The 21,407-nt window shown below is 42.2% G+C and overlaps 1 protein-coding gene across 1 annotated transcript in view; it reads left to right on the forward strand.

Moving 5' to 3' along the window:
• LOC145413606 (short transient receptor potential channel 4-associated protein-like) overlaps window positions 1–21,407 on the forward strand; it is a 232,860-nt gene that overhangs the window by 178,453 nt on the left and 33,000 nt on the right. Inside the window, exons 13-15 of the mRNA XM_080283259.1 lie at window positions 7,717–7,863; window positions 8,197–8,433; window positions 15,656–15,850. Coding sequence (XP_080139385.1) covers window positions 7,717–7,863; window positions 8,197–8,433; window positions 15,656–15,850 — 579 coding nt within the window. The remainder of the gene's footprint in view (window positions 1–7,716; window positions 7,864–8,196; window positions 8,434–15,655; window positions 15,851–21,407) is intronic.

Below are 21,407 nucleotides of genomic sequence, written 5' to 3' on the forward strand. Positions count from 1 at the left end.
TGCACACCTGCCATGCGCATCTGTCCTGTGGATTGAGTACTGTGCATACCAAGGGACACGTGGTCTTGGGAGCTTCCCGTATGTCTGGACAAGGGATGGGGGAGGTCAGTCTTGAGTCCCATGTTGTTTATCATGGTACTTGAAGCCCTTTCACGTGACTTTAGAAACAGACTCCCGTGGGAGTTGTTGTATGCTGATTATTTAGTGTTGATTGCAGAGAATGAAAGGGAGGCGGAGGAAAGGTTTAGGAAGTGGAGAGATGGTATGGGGCAAAAGGGTTTAAGGGTAAATGCAGATAAAACAAAAGTGATGATATCTAGGGTTGGTGGCGGTACTGTCAAAGACGAGGGAGAGTGGCCATGTGCAGTTTGCCACAAGGGCGTGGGAAGTAATTCCATCTTGTGCGGTGTGTGTGATAAATGGGTGCATAAGAGATGTAGTGGTATCAGAGGTAGACTGCGAGATAATGCTGATTTTATGTGTATGGCGTGCCGGGGTGAGCAGGTGGAGATTGTCAGACGTGAAAGGATTGAACTTGTTGGTGGATCTCTTGAGTGTGTGGAAGAGTTTTGTTATTTTGGAGACATGTTGTGTGCTGGAGGTTGGGCTGGAGCTAGCTCTGTGGCTAGGGTGAGAAGTGGTTGGAAGAAGTTCAGGGAGCTCTTGCCTCTCCTGACATTGAGAGGGCTCTCCCTACATGCTAAGGGGTCTTTGTATGCAGCATGTGTTAGGAGTGTAATGCTGTATGGCAGTGAGACCTGGGCAGTGAAGGAGGAAGATATTCGCCGGCTCAGACGTACAGAAATGACAATGATTAGGTGGATGTGCAGTGCGTCCCAAGGCCCAAGGCCTGGAGGGGCTGGGTTTACAATGGAAGAGTTGAGAGGTAGGATGGGACTGGAGTGTATTGGTGTTGTGATGAGAAGAGGTAGATTGAGGTGGTTTGGACATGTGGAGAAGATGGGGGATGATAATTGGGTGAGGAAGGTGAGAAGTATTAATATTGGGGGTGGGGTTATGAGGGGTAGACCGAGAAAGACATGGGACGAGGTCATTAAGTGTGACCTTAGGGTTAAGGGACTGAACAGGGAGGCTGCAATGGATCGTGCAGCGTGGAGAGCTGCCATTAGGTGACCAAGGCCGACACATGCAAGCATGTTGGAGCCTTTAAAAATGATAAGAAACGAAACGATGCAATTCCTTACAGAAATAATCAAAACATATTTAAATCAAATATCTACAGCCCAATAATTTATTAGGCTGCGGATATTTGATTTAAATAATATGTTTTATTGATTTTTTTAAGGAATTACACATGCTGTTGTATATCTATATTGAATTACTAAATAAAATGTCTTGCGAAAATGCAGATAAAAGTAAAACTGGCAACATCACAGCCTTTGTTTCCACGTTCCTCTGCTTTGCAGCCCGCTCACTCCTCTATTTGAACATCCACGAGTGAAAAAGTTACTACTTGAAAGTATTGTGATACCAACTCTAATGTATGGAAGTGAAGCTTTGACCTTGTTGGAGGGCCAGAAGTCAAGAGTAAGAACTGTGAAAATAAACGAGTTATTTGAGAGGAGCATGAGGAGTTACATGGAGAGACAGACTGACAAATGAGGAAGTGAAGGATCGTTGTGGTGTGGATGTGGATGTGATAGGATGCGTGAGGAGAAACACATTGAGGTGGTTTAGTCATATGGAGAGGATGGAGAGTAAGAAACTGACGAGGAGAGTGTATGTGAGTGAGGTGGAGTGGGGAAGAAGGAGGGGGAGGCCAAGGATGAGATGGAGAGTTGGAGTGAAGAAGTATATGAGAGAGGGGGGTGTGAGCTGGGAGCAGGGCAGTGAAATGGTGGGGGACAGAGTGACATGGAGGGGATTTGTTGCTTGTTTGTGGCCAGTGGCCACCCCTTATGGGATTAAGGTGTCTGACAATAGATAGATTGTTAGATTAATAATAAAGAAAGTAAGTATGCTAATTTACTTAAATATCTCAATATTTTACAGTAATTCCCACAAATATATGCAAATGGTTTGCACTAGCGCTTAGCATGTGCACGCTAAATATTAGAATGCGCACTTGCGCAGATTACAAATAATAGAAAAGAATAATAATAAATAAAAGTAAGTAGGTAAGTGTGCTATTTTATTTAAATATCTCAGTGTCTTACAGTAATTCCCACAAATATATGCAAATGGTTTGCGCTTGCGGTTTGCGACATTGCGCAAGCTAAATATTTGTCAGATTGTGCACTTGTGCATGCACAAGGTAGTGAACTGTGGATTGCACTTTGCGCTTGCGCAAGGTCCTTCTTCGTTTGCGCTGCCCACCACTGTGTATATATATATATATATATATATATATAATATCTATCTATCTATCTATAGCCCGACGCCCTAATCCCGCAAAGGGTGGCCGCAGACAAAACGCCTCCAAGTTGCTCTGTCACCCACCATTTGACTACCCTCCCCCCAACTCACCCCCCCCTCCCTCATATACCTCTTAACTCCATCCCTCCGCCTCATCCTCAGTCTACCCCTCCCTCTCCCTCCCTCCACCTCACCTACATACACCTTCTTAGTCAGTCTTTCATTCTCCATTCTCTCCACATGTCCAAGAACAGCTAAAAATGATGGGGAAACAGATTTAACAAAAAACATTTACTGACTTTATCAACCGAGAAATAATCTGAAAATTATCACAGACTATCAGGAAGAAATGATCTGGTAAGGTGCTTCTACTGCTTAAAGTAAAATGTATGTTTAGCCCCCTCAATGGCTGTGGGTTCAGATATTTGCATGCTCCTGTGGTTAGCCTTGGGACCATTTTTTCAAAGTTCTAAAATCAATTTCTTTTTCTTACATACAGTAATCACTCCAATATCCGACGTAATAGAGCCATAGGTAGGTCCGGTTATTGGTTTTGTCCGGATATTGGGCCCCAGCTAATGGACTTGTACTTATGGACCCTAACTCAGAGAAACACCTATACAACTCCCTCTGGACATGCATAGCACCTATTTAAGACCCAAATCACACAAATAAGGCACATAAATGGCTGAAATAAATGCAAAAGAAACATAAAATGAGGGTTTAGAAGTACAGTAATCCCTCTAATATCCGAACGCCCAATATCCGAACATCCCCACTAACCGGACATAATCCTCCTGGGATCCAATATTCCCAAAATGGGCCAAAAACCGCAAAAAATTCGAAAAAAATCTGACTTTTTTCCCTCCCATAATTTGAAATTCCCGCCTGGCGCCAAACAGCTGTTACACCATGGTCCCTTCACCCCTTCCCTCCTCCCCCTCCCCCCCCCCCTCCCCTGTCAGGTTGCCATTTGGTATTTTTCATTACCAAGTGTGGGCCAATTTGATAATGAAAAATTCGTTTGGTAATGCATTAGAATAATGCATTACCAAATGGATTTTTCACATGTATGAGGATACACAGGATGGAGATGGTGGATTGTTTGCTCTCTCTGATTAATCTGCTACCCTACATACTGTAGTGTGAAAATAATCAACATGGTGTTAGTTATAAGGAGAGTGATTACATGTATTTCCACTTATATATATAATTAGTGAAGAATATATGCTAGCTTTACGAATTTGGTAATGAAAAGTTATATTTGACAATGAAAGTTGAGGAGATTGGTAATGTGGCTGTTGTGATCTGGCAACTCTGTTACCCCACCAACATCAACAGTCACAGCTTAACTCCGATGGAGAGCAGATACTCATAACAGTGCAAGCCACAGGTGCTTGTTTTTTGTGAATAAACAGTGAATAAACTTCAATACCTTGCCACTAGAACACACAGGAATTTACAGTGTTGTGCAGTGTTAAGAAATTAGAATTTAGAGTGCAGAGGATTAACTGTGGACTGCAAACTGGCGGTTCAAACCAGTCCAAGAGCAAGGGACTTGTAAGTACCCAGAATGTTTAATATTGTATAAACTCACCTCTAAAACCTCATTTTATGGTTCTTTTGCATTTATTTCAGTCTTTTATGTCCCTTATTGGTGTGATTTGGGTCTTAAATAGGTGCAATGCATGTCCAGAGGGAGTTGTATAGGTGTTTTTCAGAGTTAGGGTCCGTAAGTACAAGTCCATAAGCTGGGGCCCAATATCCGGACAGGACCACTATCCGGACCTGCCTATGGCTCTATTGATCTGGATATTGGAGGGGTTACTGTATGTTCATACATTAATAAACATTCTGGTACTTATGGACCCTAACCTAGCCTAACTCAGAAAAACACATTCCTACTGCACATGCATAGCTACTAACACCCTATTCACACCAATAAAGGACATTAAAGAGTGAAATGAGGTAAGTATAGTAGGGAAAAAAGTACAGTATGAAACATTCTGGCTACTTACAGCAAGTCCCTGGCCGCCTTGATGAATAACCGCCTCCTCTCGGACTCTGACGGTAAGAACGATTTCCTGAAGCACTTGCAGTACACTGTTCCTGAAGTCTAGCACTGAACTTAGTCAATAACACACAGAAGTCCGTTCTCTTCACAGTGTGCACTTTTGTCTAAATAATGCTCCATTGTAACTTAGTGTTGCACTTTAACTTTTCCCATTTTTTTTAAAATTTTCCAAAGCGAAAACAAACAAGTCTATTTACGTTACATTTTTTTTCTAGTCTTTTCTCTCACAACTTTAAATCCTTAACACAACACACTGTTTTTTTCACTGCACAGCACTCAAAATTCCCGTGTGGTCTAGTGGAGAAGTTCTTGCTGTTTATTCACTGTCAGAGTCCGAGAGTATCACTGGCAGGCGACCTAGGGGTGCATCGCTGGGTCGTGGTGATGGCATACCCACTGCAGAGGACTCTGAAGACAGCCGCAAACTCACGTCGAGCGGTGACTCCACCATGGCTGATGTGCTGGGCTGTGGCTCAGAGCATGAGGGCCTGTCTTGGGGAGGCAACGGAGTGGAGCCAGGGCTGGGCACAGCGGGGGTCACGAGCCTGAAAAAACTGTCAATGGTTGATTGACGCAATGACCGACGATTTTGACGATTGATGATGCGCTGCCTGAAAGCACGCACTTCCTCCACGAGTCCCAAGGGCCCCATCTCCCTGTCGCAGTCCGGGTGTTCCAGGTAGTCTAGGACGAACTCTAGATGTTCCCGGAGTGCGCTCAGCTTGGGGATGGCTGGAGTAGTGTCCTGCTGAGAGGAGTCCACATCATCGTCGCCTTCGTCGTCGGAATCTTCAAGTTCGGTACTGACACCAGCAACCGAAGACGCGCTCTCGATATCAGACAACGTCTGATACCCAGGATCGCCCTCGTCGTCGTCCAACCACTCACGAATATCGTCCACATCAACATCGTCGCCGTGCGTATGTAGCCATGCATGGAAGTCATCCACGTCAAACCCTAGAAAATCGTACTCCACATCCGTTCCGAGAAGCAGACGAGACCAACCATTTTCAAGAGTTTTCACAGGGACTTCCTTCCATGCACTAGCCCAGTTGTACATCGCAGACTTGATGTTGTAGCGGCGAAGGTTTTCCAAAGTCCTCTTGCCTCATGTGTCCCGTCCCTCCCTGCGCTCGTCCTCGTCCTCGAGAACAACCATCACCTCGTCCAGGAACTTCCGACGGTATAGGCGCTTTGCTGCCACGATCACTCCTTGGTCCATGGGTTGAATGAGAGCAGTCGTATTAGGTGGCAGAAACATGCACCTAATACGGCCATTCTCAGCAACCAAGTCCTTGTCGCACGGGTGGGCAGGTGCATTGTCAAGCAGAAGGAGAGCCTTTACCTGGTCGCGAGGGATTCCCAGTGTCTTCGTCTGGTAATGGATGACCTCCTTGACGAAGTGACAGTGAAACCAGTCTTTGAAAATCACAGCTGTGAACCATGCTTTCAAAGAATGGTACCATACGACAGGAAGGACATCCATCACCCCACGAAGGCACCGAGGCTGCTTTGCCAGGTACATGCTTCTCCGTCTCCTCGGCTAGAGTGTTCGTTGGCAGTGAGCAATAGAATAGGCCAGTTTCATCAGCATTGTAGACTAGACCGAGAGTTAGGCCCTCCCTGTCGATCAAGCCTTTCACCTTGTGCCGAAACTCGTCAACTCCATCCTCGTTAGCGTCCAATGCTTCGCCATGTGCTTTACGGTTAGTAAGGCCATGTCGCAACTTGAACGCGAAGAGCCAACCCTCGGATGCCTTGAAGTCTAGGGCGTCGTGAAGCCTTGCAAACTTCTCAGCAGCAGCCATCAGCTCCGGTCCACGTACCATCACACCAGCTGCACGTTGCTGTCGGCACCAAATCAACGTGGATCGGTCGATTTCTGCAAACTTGGGGGTAAACATAACCTTCCTTTCCACGTTGCGTTTGCTTCTCGACGAGAAGTCAGCCATGTACTGCATGAGTTTGTCTCGGGAACGTTTGATATCGAACAAAGTCGACCGGGCCAGGTTATACTCGCGGAGAATGCGTGAAGAAGACCAACCCGCATCAACTTTCTCCAATATCTCCCTCTTCTTTTCCAGAGCCAACACCACTCTCTTCCTTTTCTCAAGTGGCGGGGCCATCATCACACACACTAAGAGGAGGCCCGAGAGCAGCAGGTAGGGCACCACCACAAAAGCGAGCACGTGGGCAGCCATTGCGAAGAGCGTAGGTCCAGTCGCGGTGAGAGACAGGCGGGAAGTGGGGAGGATGCAGCGGCGCTCTGTCGGACGTCGGAGGAATGATGCACCAAAACAATGCTCTCCCGCGGCGCGCGCGGCAAGTTCAAATTACGGACGGGAAAAAAAACTTTTTTTTTTTTTTTTTTTTTTTTTTTTTGGGGGGGGGGGGGGGGGCCGCGCCCCCACCCGCAGAGCCCAGGACGATAAGGTCCGGGTAGTGGGGATGTTCAGTTATTGGGCGTCCGGATATTAGAGTGATTACTTATATATATAGATATATATATATATATATATATATATACTGTATATATATATATATATATATATATATATATATATATATATATATATATATATATATATATATATATATATATATATATATGTATGTTGTATGCTCCATCCATCCATCCATCATCCAATCCTACATTGCCTCATGAGGAGCATAGGAGGTAGAGACTAGGCAAGTTTGTCTTAACATTTAAGATGAGAGTGACCAGCGTTACTCATCCGTGAGTGGCATTATGTGAGCAGTAACCCCAACGACCCCATGGATATAAACCTTCACTGGCTCAGTCCAATTGGAGCACCACTAGGCACCATAATTTTGTTATATGGTTACCACCCAGCATATTAAATGCAAGGAAACCATTTAGCTTGTCACTCAGTGTAGAGCCACCCATAGGGAGAAGGAACAGGAAAGAATGAAGGAAAGAAAGACACAAGAGGGAGTGTAAAGGTACCAGTAGGCAGAAGGATGAGGAAAGAAGGAAGTAAAGAAAGACAAAAGATGAAGGAAGGAAAGGAGGGAGGAGAGGAAAAGACAGACACCTGAGAGCAGCACTACATCGAGTGAGTGGATGGTGAGCGCCCCCACCTACTGCATTGTTGTATGCTTTTTCTGTTTAAAATATAGAACTTACAATACTTTTTCTGTTTAAAATATAGAACTTACAATACAGTTCTGAATTTTGTATATCTTTTAAGGTCTACAAGCACATCTCCATACTGATTGCTAAATATGTTGATTGCCTGCCACAGCACCTAGCTGGATCACTGCTTCAGTGTGACCCTGGCTCAAACCAGAAGGAAGTGCTGCAGTCCACCTTTGACCTCCTTGGAGAGCTCCTGAAATTCAATGATGAGGCATATGCATTGCTTGACCATATCATTGCAACTGAAACTGAGGTAAGTTTTGTATTGCCCATGCTTTGTTGCCATACTCTCACAATTTTTGTTTGCAGATAAGACACTCATCATTCAAGTACAGTACATTCATAATCATCACTATCCTAATCCAGTTTCCCATATTACAGTACCACATGGGTCGTGGAAAAAGAATATTCTCTCTGCTGTAAAGAGCAACACAGAGGGGCTAAGAAAGTTTTTCTACTATTGAAACTTTATTTTTGTGCTTCTGACTTGTGTCTGCATTATTGAAAGAACATGGAAAATTGAGTTAAAGTGCATTATGATATAATATATTCACATGCTAACAAGACTTACTTTTTATTCTGTTAGGAAAAGAAGCTGTTTTCACTTGTGACAAAGAACTTAGTGGATTCCAACATGCTAGTACGGTCACTTGTGCTATCCCATGACTGCTTTGCACGTGGGAGTGATGTGACACGGGGAGGGAGGCCTGGCCGGGAGTTTGTAGCTCAGTCTCGGACCCTCCGACACGTGGCAACGTTCCAGCAACGTCTCAACTTCCTCGTCCAGCTCATTAAAACTATCAGTGTTGATACTCTTACTCAGGTCAGTTATTTACGCATAGCAGTCACAAATTACAGGATATGTTCTTTTCACCCTTGTGATTGTCTTTCGATTGGTAGCTTGGAGAGTAGTCATAGTGAACAATATTGTCCTGTACAAACATGGAACAGTGCTTTTCAATATGTATTTGTGTTGATTGCTGAATATATGGACAACTGTGCAGAGGATGTAATAAATGGATAGATATGATACTATTTATCTAGCTGTGTGTAACTGCCTTCAGTGTACAGGATCTGAGCTTGGATTTTTTTATGTCCCCAGATTTACATTTATCCAGTCTGTTTATAATCACACAGATGCTCTTTGCCTGCACCATTTACCTTTCATAACTCTTCCAAATATCTGTGGTTCTATTTGGAATTCATTTCATTCATCTCTTCCTGTGATGCCTCATAAGTAGCATAGGAGTCTGGGACAGGGCAAGTTGGTCTTGACATTCAAGAAGAGAGTGACCAACCTCACTCATCCTTGAGTAGCATTACAGGAGCAGTAAACCCCAACCATCCCTTGGATATAAACTTGCCCGGGCTTAATCCGATTGGAGCGCCTTAATTACCCACTAACCACCAGGTGCCAAAATTTGGTTATATGGTTAACACCCAGCTTAGTAAATGGTTTCCTGGTGTACAGGAAACCATTTGGCTTGTCACTCGGTGTAAGTCACCTGTAAACAGAAGGTAGAGGAAAGAATAAAGGAAAGAAAGACAGAAATGATGGAGGAAAGAAGGAAGGAGGAGAGGAAAGGGCAGTCACCTGAGAGCAGTGCTACAGAACATCGAGTGAGTGGATGTTGAGCGCCCCCACCTACCACAATTCTGTTGGGAAACTAAACTTTTTTTTTTTTTTTTTCATCATATAGACATCTACTCTTCCTCAGTTTATATTCTTTTTCCACCAGTCCATCCATAATCTTTCTCAAAAATATCTTCTCTCTTCAGCTGGCCATGTTAGCATATGTAAGCCTTGCTCACTTGAAGGCCTTTTTCCAGGCTGCCTGCTTTGGGTGGAGGATTTAGTAGGAAGGGGGGATCCTTCTTCCTTTACTATCCATATCTTTAACTTATGTATTGAAATATCATGGGATATGATTTATAATCTCAGTAACAAACAGCCGTGACAGAAGCATTAGGTCTGTTATATGCTTTCCCTTGCACACCTTGGTATTTTGTACATTTTTTCCAGTCCTCTTAACTCCATTACACATTGTATTCAAATTTCTGTCTGTCTGTCTGTCTGTCTGTGTCTGTCTGTCTGTCTCCTCTCCTCTCCTCTTCTCTTCTCTCTCTCTCAGCATTGGTAACTTCAGTTTCTCCAACCTCTTCTTTTAAGACAGGTCTCTTTATCTTTGTATGATCCTTATGGCAACTACCTTTTCCACTTCATTATGGCCATCTTTTGTACCGTTTCCAGTACATTAACATGTTTCTTTAAATCTGGTATCCATACCACAGCTGCATATTGTTACATTGGTCATATAATGAAGACTGTCATCTCCCATAGTATTTTCTCATCCATATACTGTACTGTACTCTAGTTAACCTGCCATGTGCCGGCCAACTTGAGATCTCCATGGAGCTGTGGTGCATGCCATTTTTTTTTTTTTTTTTTTTTTTCTAAGTTTAGAAATGATGAGAAAACATGGAAAACAACTGTAAAAGTACCCATTGAAGCCTAAAAGGTCGATTTTGAGGTTGAATCGTTCTTATCCATCGGCTGATAAGTTTGGCCAGCCCATGACACCCAGTGAGTTGAGGTGGAAGATTGGCATTTTCTTCTTGGGTAACTCTCCCAGATGACCAAGGGACACTTTCAGAAGGTACATAGATGATGTGGGAACTTTCCCCAAGCATAATGATGTGCAGGGGTGCATTATGACGTGAGTGAGTGCCATTTATAAGGTAAATGTTTGTAATATTGGAAATTGTATTTTACACCTGTAAAAAAGTGTTTACATAGTCGTTATTAGCATCATCATCAACTGGTGAATCACTTTCACCAGCAGTGGGGACCATCAGGAGATTATATATCTCATGTTGGAAAAGACCTTGGTGCGACGAAATGCTTAGTCACTCACAGTCAAAGTAAGATAGAGGAGATCGCTTCTTGCACAGTCTGAGGTAGGTGTAGGTGAATATTAGTGTCAGTACCAGCCCTACAGAGGTGCAGGAAGCCTACCAAAAATTTCCCGCTAAATTTGAATTTTCGAATTTTGGCAATTTTTTCATTTGCAGGACATAATATCATGGTTATGGCAATTTGTGCATACACATGGCAGTCCGTAATATTATGGTTGTGGCAATTTGTGCACACACATGGCAGGCCATAATATTACAGCTGTGGCACATGGCAGTTTAAAAGCCACTCGTATGTTGGCCATCAATATATACCCCTCCAGTGATCCTGTTATTGTTCTTTTCCTGTGGTAAGTCATCCTGTATGGTCACTTCTAGATCTTACCCTTTTTTTGCTGTACTAATCCTTTCTCATTCCATTTTATACCCATAACATGGTTACACCTGTTTCCAAGATATGGTTTCTTATGTGTATACTGTTGTTAATGGCAGCATGTGGCTTTCACTGTTACCATTGTGTTTCTAATGCTGTTGAAAGCATATTTTTTAGTTGTGTTTAAATGTTGTCTGCTGTCCAGTACATTGCCTGCATTTTACACATCACACGATATATGCTACTACAGCATGGGTTGGCACTTGCAAGGACATGTGGCCAGAAAACTTTTCCCCTGCTACCTTAACCCCTTAACCGCGGGGCGTCACTTTCGTGACGCTTGGGAGCAAGGGATCATACTGCGGGGCGACACTTTTGTGATTCTGTGTTATTTTGAATTCGCCCGGGCTTTCAAGTGGTGGCTTGTATCATCTATCAGTACTGCCAATGTCCAACACTAGTCAGCACTCCTAATCTCATCTGTACTCCCATCCATTGTTGACAATTTAGCCATTTCTCCCCATTCTTGACTCCCTTCCCTACCTCCCCTCCATTACCTTATCCTCTCGCCTGCCCGGCCATGCTACGCTAAGTAAATGTTCCCTGGAATTTTTCACTGATTTCATCCATTGAAATAAGCCCTATGCCCTATTCTTATACCAAATAATATATACAAGAAAGAAATAAGGTAAGTGAGAGTGCCATACACCTAGAATTGGCTAATTATCACCTGACAACACCTCACGTGCACTCATTCGCTAATTTTCGCTGTTTATTTCCCCTTGAAATATGCCATATAATCTATTTTCATAATAAAAATATATATAAGAAAGGAAGGGAGAAGCCTAAGTGATATTTACATTCACCTGGAACTACCTAATTATTGCAGGCCACCACACTGTATTCTACGCTAAGTAAATCTTCCCTGGAATTTTCCACTGATTTCATCCATTGAAATAAGCCCTATGCCCTATTCTTATACCAATACCAAATAATATATACAAAAAAGAAATAAGGTAAGTGATAGTGCCATACACCTGGAATTGGCTAATTATCACCTGACAACACCTCATGTGCACTTGTTCGCTAATTTTCGCTGTTTATTTCCCCTTGAAATATGCCGTATAATCTATTTTCGTAATAAATATACATATAAGGAGGGAAGGGAGAAGCCTAAGTGATATTTACATTCACCTGGAACTACCTAATTTATTATGTATTGTCTTGGTTTCCTGCCAATCATTTCATTGCTGTATATTAGCAGGTCTCACAGGGCTGAAGTTGGTAGTATTGCACTCACCCTAGCCAGGCGGCAGGAGGCCACTACTATCAGTTCACTGTCGTCTTTGAAGGTGAAGGTACGACTGATTAGCTCCTGCTAACTTCCGCCGCTTTTTAGCCTCATGCAAAGGGCCCTGTGACCTTTAACCCCTACTAAACCTCGTGTGGAAAGAGGTAAAGGGCTGACAATTGATAAAGAATGACTACGATCTTTTTATTGAGTAAAACAGTGCAAGTGGAATTGTAAATAATGTGTAAATAATGTGTAAACAGCAAGTGAAAGCAATGAATGTAAATATAAGTGAACAGTGGAAAATATAGTTACTTCAAGTGACAGTGCATAACACAGTGTAAATAAAATAGAGAACGTAAATATAAATGTAAATGAGTAGTATTATAAGAATACGAGTATATATACTAGGAGTAATGAAAGTGAAAGTTTCACTCTAGCATGTATGAATACTATGAATTATGAGAGTGAAGGTGAAAGTGACATTCACTGTCAATGCTAGTATACAGGACGAGAAAGTGAATGCTACGTATTTTATTGAAAGAAATTGAATCCCTACAGTGACCATAAACTACTATGACTGAAGGAAAATTATGGATAAAGACTGTAGGTATATATAAGTGTTATATAGTAACAGAAATATAAACTGTGAGTGTTTTAATGAATAATAGACAACACTAGCGGCAAACGATCGGAAGTGAGATGGTCATACGCCCTCGTAATTTTCATTGCTTTCAGTGTTTTTTTTTTTTTTTTTTTTTTTTTTTTTTTTTTGAGTATGGATTCCAAACTATTGAGAATCATAGAATAGTGTTTCTAGTGATAATATCAGGCTGTGGTAATCATATTATGAGTTGTCGGGAAGTGTAAAGTGGAGACTTCGTTACCCAACTTCAGAGCTCTCCACAAGTCCTACGGTACTCGACGAAGGCTCAACAAACACCCAGGGAGAAAGCTGAAGGTATGTGCCATAAGTATATTAGTTGGAGAAGAACAGGGAGGCTTTAGGAAGGGAAGAGGTTGTGTAGATCAGATATTCATTCTTAGATCTTTAGTGGAAAAGTTTCTAGAGAAGGGAAAGAAGTTGTATGCAGCTTTCATGGATTTGGAGAAAGCATATGACAGGGTGGATAGACAAGGATTGTGGAAAGTGTCAAGAATATATGGAGTAGATGGGAAGTTGTTGAATGCTGTGAAGAGTATGTATGATGGTGCAAAGGCTGCAGTGCGTGTGGATGGTGAACTAAGTGAATTTTTCTCTTTGAAAGTTGGTTTGAAACAGGGATGTGTCATGTCTCCATGGTTGTTCAATCTGTACATGAATGGGGTAATAAAAGAGGTACAAGGTAGGGTAGTGGATGTTGGAGTGGCCCTGGTGAGAGAGGATAGTGTTTGGAAATTCCCTGTACTGTTGTTTGCAGATGATACTGTGTTGTTGAGTGAAGACGAAGGGGAGCTGCAAGGCTTGGTGCATGAGTTTGAGAGAGTGTGTAAGAAACGGAATCTAAAGGTGAATGTAGGGAAGAGTAAAGTGATGGTCTTTGAGAGAGGTGAAGTCAGTGAATGCACAGCGAGGTTGGATGGTGAGGAATTGGAAAATGTGAGTACGTTTAAGTACTTGGGTAGTGTGATGAGTAAGGATGGAGGTTTGGAGGGTGAAGTGCGTGAAAGAGTACAGCAGGGAAGAAAGGTTGCTGGTTCTTTGAAAGCAGTGATAAGAAACAGGGAAGTGAGCATGGAAGTGAAAAAGTTACTACATGACAGTATTGTGATACCAACTCTAACATACGGAGGTGAAGCTTGGACGTTGTTGGAAGAACACAAGTCAAGAGTGAGAGCAGTGGAAATGAGTTTTTTAAGAGGAGCATGTGGAGTCACATGGAGAGACAGGCTGACAAATGAGGATATAAAGGAGCGTTGTGGTGTTGATGTGGATGTGATAGGAAGCGTTATGAGGAACACACTGAGGTGGTTTGGCCATGTGGAGAGGATGGAGGGTGAAAGACTGACGAAGAGAGTGTATGTGAGTGAGGTGGAGAGGGGAAGAGGGAGGGGGAGGCCGAGGATGAGATGGAGGGACGGGGTGGAGAGGTATATGAGAGAGGGGGGTGTGAGTTGGGAGCAGGGCAGTGAAATGGCGGGGGACAGGGCGACTTGGAGGCGATTTGTTTGTGGTCACCCCAAACGGGATGAGGCATCTGGCAATAGATAGATTTTAATATTCTAGGACTAATAACTGATTTTTGGCAAATATTTTTAGAGAGTCTGTCGGAGCGCGAATATGCCCACGGGAGCCGCAAGTCAAAGCAAAACAAGCCCGCGGTTTAAGGGTTAATGGCTGACACAAGGGGAGGCATTGGTCAGGCTCCGTTTGCAGATGGGGCTGGGGCTTGGACCTGTGCCGGAGAGTACAAGGAATTATGATTCTCAGGCTGTCACTTCTGCCCAATAATGAGGGGCCTGAACCTGAGAGTAGCACCATAGGAGGTTGCCCTCTTGTTGGGCGCATAATACGGGACATTTGAGGTGCCAAGGCATATAGATGGGGCTAGAGACTGAGAAACATGGAGAGCCACCATTAGGTCACCAAGGCTGATGCCTGCAAGCATGTTGGAGCCTCTAAACAAAAGAAAGTGAACCTATTGTTATGTGCGGGAGTAGACATACTGCACATGGTAGGTGGGAGTGTCCACCATCCATCCAGTTGATGTAGCTGCTGCCACCTTCAGGTGATTTTACATAGTGACAAACCAGATAGTTTCTTGTAGCCCAGATAACCATTTAATGGTGGTAACCATAGACACAGACACATGGTGGTCCAGTGAGCTTAGATAGTGGTAACCATAGACGCAGACACGTGGTGGTCCAGTGAGCTAAGACACTTCAGTTGGACATAGCCCGGTGGGTTTACATCTGAGTGGTGGTTGGGGTTCATTGCTCACATAATACAACCAAAGGACCAGTGACTGGTCATTCTCTTCATGAATGTCAGAACTAGGTAGCATAGCCTTGGGCCCCTGTGCAGTTGATGGGGCAGTTAAAGATTGGATGATGAACTGATAGATAGATAGATAGGGACAAACCTAAGAAGAGAAGGATGAGGTCATACATAGAGACCTCAAATATAAAAGAATCAACCAAAGATGTTGCACAGTATTGTGAGGGGCTGAGATAACAGCCATCAGATGACCAAGACTAATGTGCTAGCATGGCCAAGGACTTAAAAAATATAAATGTATGGAAGACTGTGAATGATGTGTAGTGAACTTGGACAGAATAATCTCAGAGATTGTCAGAACATATATCATCTTTCTTAACCAGTACCAGACAGAATAATCTCAGAGATTATCAATGCATATATCATCTTTCTTAACCAGTACCAGACAGAATAATCTCAGAGATTATCAATGCATATATCATCTTTCTTAACCAGTACCCTGTCACCAATCATACCTTTGTCCTCTCCAGGAAAATGTTAGCTGCCTGAACACCTCATTGGTGATTCTTATGCTGGCCCACAAGCACTCTGAACTGCCATTGTACCTGGAGGCTTTGCGCAGCCATGTAGAGCCACACCTCCTTACTAACCTCCGTGCCCTCCTTCGCTTCTGGCAGACCCATTACCTCCACAACAAGGACAAGGATTGCAACACACTCCAAAGGGTGAGTCTTGGATACATGGCAGCCATCGTATTATCCACTTCATTTGGATGACATATGTTTTACCGGTATTATATTCTTGTTGTGTCCATGCAGTTTATTCAGCATGGGAGACTTTCACACTAGAGCAGTGTACTACATAGCCTTCCCTAGACTTTTCAGACCAGAGGAATGTACTGCATAGTCTTTCTTAATCCTTTTAATACAAGAGGTTTTTCCTAGGTAGAATTAAACTGTCTGGATATAGCATGAATAAACTAAAATGACATCTGGATTCAAGGGTTTAGTGGTAAATACAATAGTTCAGTATTATGACAGCATTTTATTTTAAAAGGTAAATTGTATTATATGATATTCATACTGGTACTTAATTCTCTTGAAATGGTAGATTATGAAGGTGATTGACTGGAGTGTTTCAGGTATACAAAAGGAAAGAATTAATGTTAGAAAATTATTTTTACTGGAAAATAAAAATTTTATTCCAAAAACATTGTTTAGGTGTTAGGATGGAAAAATACTGAAACAAGAGAAGAATAAACAATAGAAACAAGAGAACAATTGAGATGGGAGGAGATTCAGTGTTCTGTATCTATTACCCGGTACTTACACTTTACGCTGTACTCACAAAATGTTTTTTATCTGGTGGGATGTAGTAATAGGTATTGAACTTATCTTTGTCTCCACTCCCATACCCACCCTCCCCCTTCCATTAACCCCTTCTTTACCGAGCATGATGTCCTGTGTCGGCGGCCACCACCACCCCCACACCGAGTTGTCACGCAACATTTTTGGGAGTAATTCATCATCACGTCCAAGCTAATAACTTTGCATTATTATTATTTTTTTTTTACATCAGTGATCAGATAAACCCCAAAAGGTTGTGCAAAAAAAAAATATATATATATATATATATTTTTTTAATAAGTTTTGTTAAAATATACGTACATAACCAAGAAATATTTAGGCTTGTAAACAGTAACATGCACAGTTTATATGTGTATTTACTTACCTTGTAATTATGTTGATGTCTTGCAGTAAATAATAGTTTTTTTGTGGGTGAGAAGGTGATCTATATACAGGCGCGCTCCGAGGCAGACGCAACCTGGGAAGGCAAGGCCATATGCGATAAAGAAGAATGAAAGAAGTGAAGAAAAAATGAAGGAAGAGGGGAAAAACTGAAGTACTGTAAAAGGAAAAGAATATGGGTGTGGGAAGTATAAAAGTAAAGAAAAATAAAAGGGAGAGAAAAAGAAGGTATAGTAAGAGAAAGATGAGAGAGAGGTATGCGTGTGGTTGACACAACTTTCACTGTCGTCTGTGTTCCCACTCTCACTCTCTTCTGGCTCATACAATGGATCATTGTCACTTTCCTCAGACAACTACTCATTATCAGATTCATCCAGATCACTGTCTAAATGGAAGGTAAAATCCTCCTCCTCATCACTTGACGACATGTTTCCATATAACGGAGGTCTGTGACAGGGTTTAGCGCAGAGTACACATTCCCTCCAGGGCTGTAGGCACACTGAGTCATCATTGACAAATTTACTTGAAAAATAGCCGCAGGCTCGCATGGGAGGCGTGGGTGGTGGGGAGCCTGATAATATGATTGGTGCTTGAGGAATTATGTCGTATATGCAGTCTGCAGTTGGTCGAAACTTATGAGGTTTCATGACATTTGTATGACATAAAAATGTTACCATTTGTCGAGAAAAAAAGAGTGTTACCATATAGTCACACTTTTTCTGCAGCTGAAAACCATGTGGAAGGATTATAAGAGCCATACCGAGGCAGCAAAGCTGTGCAGACAACCATGATGTTTAGAGGTACATGTACTTCCAAAATTTTTTCAGCACCTCAATGGCCTTAAGAATGAAAGTACTGTACACATGTACTGCCAAATGCATTTCGGTAAAGAAGGGGTTAACCTATTATTCTTGACTTCTGTCCCCTTTCCATCCCAGTGTGACCTGGAGGCAGAAAAAATAATCTGCATGCAGAGCAAGAGAGGAAGATGGGTCATTTTTATTGATGGCAATTGTACCTTCATCTATTAAATATGTATGTAGGAACAGCTTGAAATGGTGCAACGGAGTAGAAAGTTTGCTGGTTCATTGGAAGCAGTGATAAGGGATGGGGAAGTGAGCAAGGAAGAAAAAAGTCACTCAATGGCAGTATTGCGATTACCACTCTAATACAGTGGTCACATGGTTACACTGTAGTGGTTTTCATTATCACTGCAAGATGAAAATCTGCATTCCTGTTGTTATCATGCATTTTTCTGCTATCGTGCACCTGAGCTGGTTTCTGACTACAGTGATGGTGCAGTATATATCTATGGTTTTTGATGGCTTTGGGGAGAGATGAAGCCCAGCTCGGGAAGTTAGTCCCAGGTGGTGGAGATCACTGTCATTCCACCTCCTAGCCTCAGAACCACATACTTGAAGCCCATCTCAAGTCTCTCTGTAGTACGTGTTTCTTCCTTGTGCCCATTTTATCTCTTTCTATTAACTTAGCCATGCATATGTGTGTTTCTGATACATAACATAACAGTATGTATATACAGGTAATCCCTTAATTCACGTGAACGTTTTTCACTCGATTTCGGATATCCACGAATTTTTCGTACAATAATTAAAACAAAATTATAGTATTCAAATAAATAATTTTAATATACAAGAAATAAATGAAATATAAACATGCCTACCTGCTGCCCGTGTGCTTACATATGTGTGTGTGTGTGTGTGTGTGTGTGTGTGGAAGGTCGGTCTACCACGCACCACACAGTCAGTTTGAACCATGCATGACTCGCAAGTCGTTATTTGTGGCTTATTTTTCTGCCTTCCAGTGATTGCTTGCCTTGTTTGCCAACATGGGGCGTAAGCTTAATGCTAGTGATGCATGTGGTAACACACCAAAATGGACTCGTAAAGTGATGTCGCTGACAGAGAAAGTTAAGCTGTTGGACAAACTTAGGGAAGGAATGTCGGTGACAATTCGCCGTCAGGATGATTCTCCGTCATTTATTTACATACCAGTGTATTTAGCAAGTAGAGTGCGCTAGTTTTTTACTTATATGAGTTATAAAGTCCCCCTGAAAATTGGTTTTTAAAGTATTAATTAATCAATAATAAGTATGTTTATAGAATGACGGGGAATCGTCTAGGGTGCAAATTGTCCTGATGGGGAATCGTCCATGTTTTGACGGTGAATTGTCTCGGAATCTTATGTTTGGGGTGAATGAGTCAACTATCTATCTATCTATTGCCAGACGCCTCAATCCCGTTTGGGGTGGCCACAAACAAATCGCCTCCAAGTCGCCCTGTCCCCCGCCATTTCACTGCCCTGCTTCCAACTCACACCCCCCTCTCTCATATACCTCTCCACCCCATCCCTCCATCTCATCCTCGGCCTCCCCCTCCCTCTTCCCCCCTCCACCTCACTCACATACACTCTCTTCGTCAGTCTTTCACCCTCCATCCTCTCCACATGGCCAAACCACCTCAGTGTGTTCCTCATAACGCTTCCTATGAGTCAACTCTTCGCACAATAAAGAAGGCAGAACGTAGCATACGGGAGGCAGTGAGGGCTAGTGCATCAGACTGTGCTAAAGAGTCTCCACCTATGCCTGTGAATTGTCTTGGAACCATATGTTTGGAGTGAATGAGTCAACTGTTCGTACAATAAAGAAGGCAGAGAATGTAGCATACGGGAGGCAGTGAGGGCTAGTGCACCAGACTGATAGTGTCTCTACCTGCGCCTGTGCTTCTCAGCTTTCAGTGTTAAATTTCTTACATTTTTGTTTTCATACTTTATGCTAGTTTATTAGGTGTATGTAGTGCATAAACAGTATTATTCAGATGTAATACACTTAACACGTTGACCGCTTATCGGGCCATCGATGTACCGAGCAGAAGTTTCCCCCTCAGCGTATTGGTACATCCTTGACCCGAATGTCCCTTTTCAAAAACTTTTGAAAACGTGAGTATATAATCAATATTTATTTCCATTTGCATTTAGTAAAGCTACTGATGTGCTGCAATGGTATTATTTAATACAAAAATACTTATACATAGGTAAGTTATTGATTAATAATCAGCTAAAAATTTATTTATTTTTCGTTCATCATTTTTTATACAAAATCAGTTTTCACACAATACAGTTAGCTCAAATGCATTATAATCAATATCATAGAAAGGCAGGTATCAAATATAACACTTATGAATGCATTTCTTGTATAAAGAGTAAAAAATCAACACTCCGTTTTAAAAAAATTGAGATAATATTTCATAAAATAAAACATAGTTCCAAGATGCACAAGAAGTCTGGTAACAATTTATAAACAAAGTAAATGAATTACATAATGTAACAGTAAGTAACTGTAAAGGAAAATACTGCTAAATTAAAAAAAAAAATCTAAAAATTTTTAGTCTTATGATAAATGAAGGTTACATAAAACACAAAAATAATTAACTATTACACTATATGACTCGTAATTTGCAAAACTGAATATCAGAATATCTAATTTTTGCCCTGTATTATATAACCTATTAGTATGAAGCTGCATGCTTTTCACTGAAACATGAAATACAAAGGTGGGGTTGTCCATCACACCCAACACAGAAGGTTGATACTCTCCTTGGAGAGAGAGAGAGAGAGAGAGAGAGATGTGCAGCTTATTGAAATAATAAGACATATTTTATAGGTAATAACAGGTATATACATTAGAAAATACACATTTTTCTAAAGTAATGAAATGGTACATCAATGCACCAATTCGCAGGACAACAAGATATCATCAGTAGGTCGCGTATTGGTACCCAGATGCACCGAGGCAACCTCGGTACATCGATGCACCAATACGCGAGGGGAGAAAAATATATTAGTGGTCGGCGATTCGGTATACATATGTACCACGACTTTTAGTGCTCTAACCAATGCACCACCCTCTAAGAGTGAATCATACCTCCTCTCCCTCCGAAAGTCCAATGGACACTGGCAGGGGAGCGAAGTGAAGTTGACGCTGGGAGGGCGAGAGTGCAGGGTTGCCAAACGCGGCGAACGTGTTAATACACATGCGTAATTACGTGCACACATGGGCAGAACGTATACGCGAATTTACCACGTACGCGAAGGGTCTGGGAACGTAACCTTCGCGTGAATTAAGGGATTACCTGTAGTTAGTAGGTATAAATTGTTGTTAGAGGGAAACTTTGGGTTTACGAATGGCGTTCCCAGGATAAATCCTAAAGTTTCTTTGCTTTCGTTATCGCACGATTTTGTTGCCATGCACAAGGCCTGGAACCAATCATGTGTTATAACCAAGGGATCACTGTATACGGAACTGAAGCTTGGACCTACTGGAAGGACACATGTCAAGAGTGAGAGCTGTGGAAATGAGTTACCTGAGAAGAGCATGTGAAGTCACATGGAGAGACAGACAAACCAGTGATTAAGTAAAGAGCATTGTAATGTTGATGTGGATGTAATTGAAAATGTTAAGATGGTTTGGCAATGTGGAGAGGATGGGGAATGGAAGACTGACTAGAAGATTGTACAG

This window comes from Coenobita brevimanus, chromosome 97, assembly GCF_032717465.1.
Source record: "Coenobita brevimanus isolate Jiangsu-jjx chromosome 97, ASM3271746v2, whole genome shotgun sequence".
Lineage (NCBI taxonomy): Eukaryota > Metazoa > Arthropoda > Malacostraca > Decapoda > Coenobitidae > Coenobita > Coenobita brevimanus.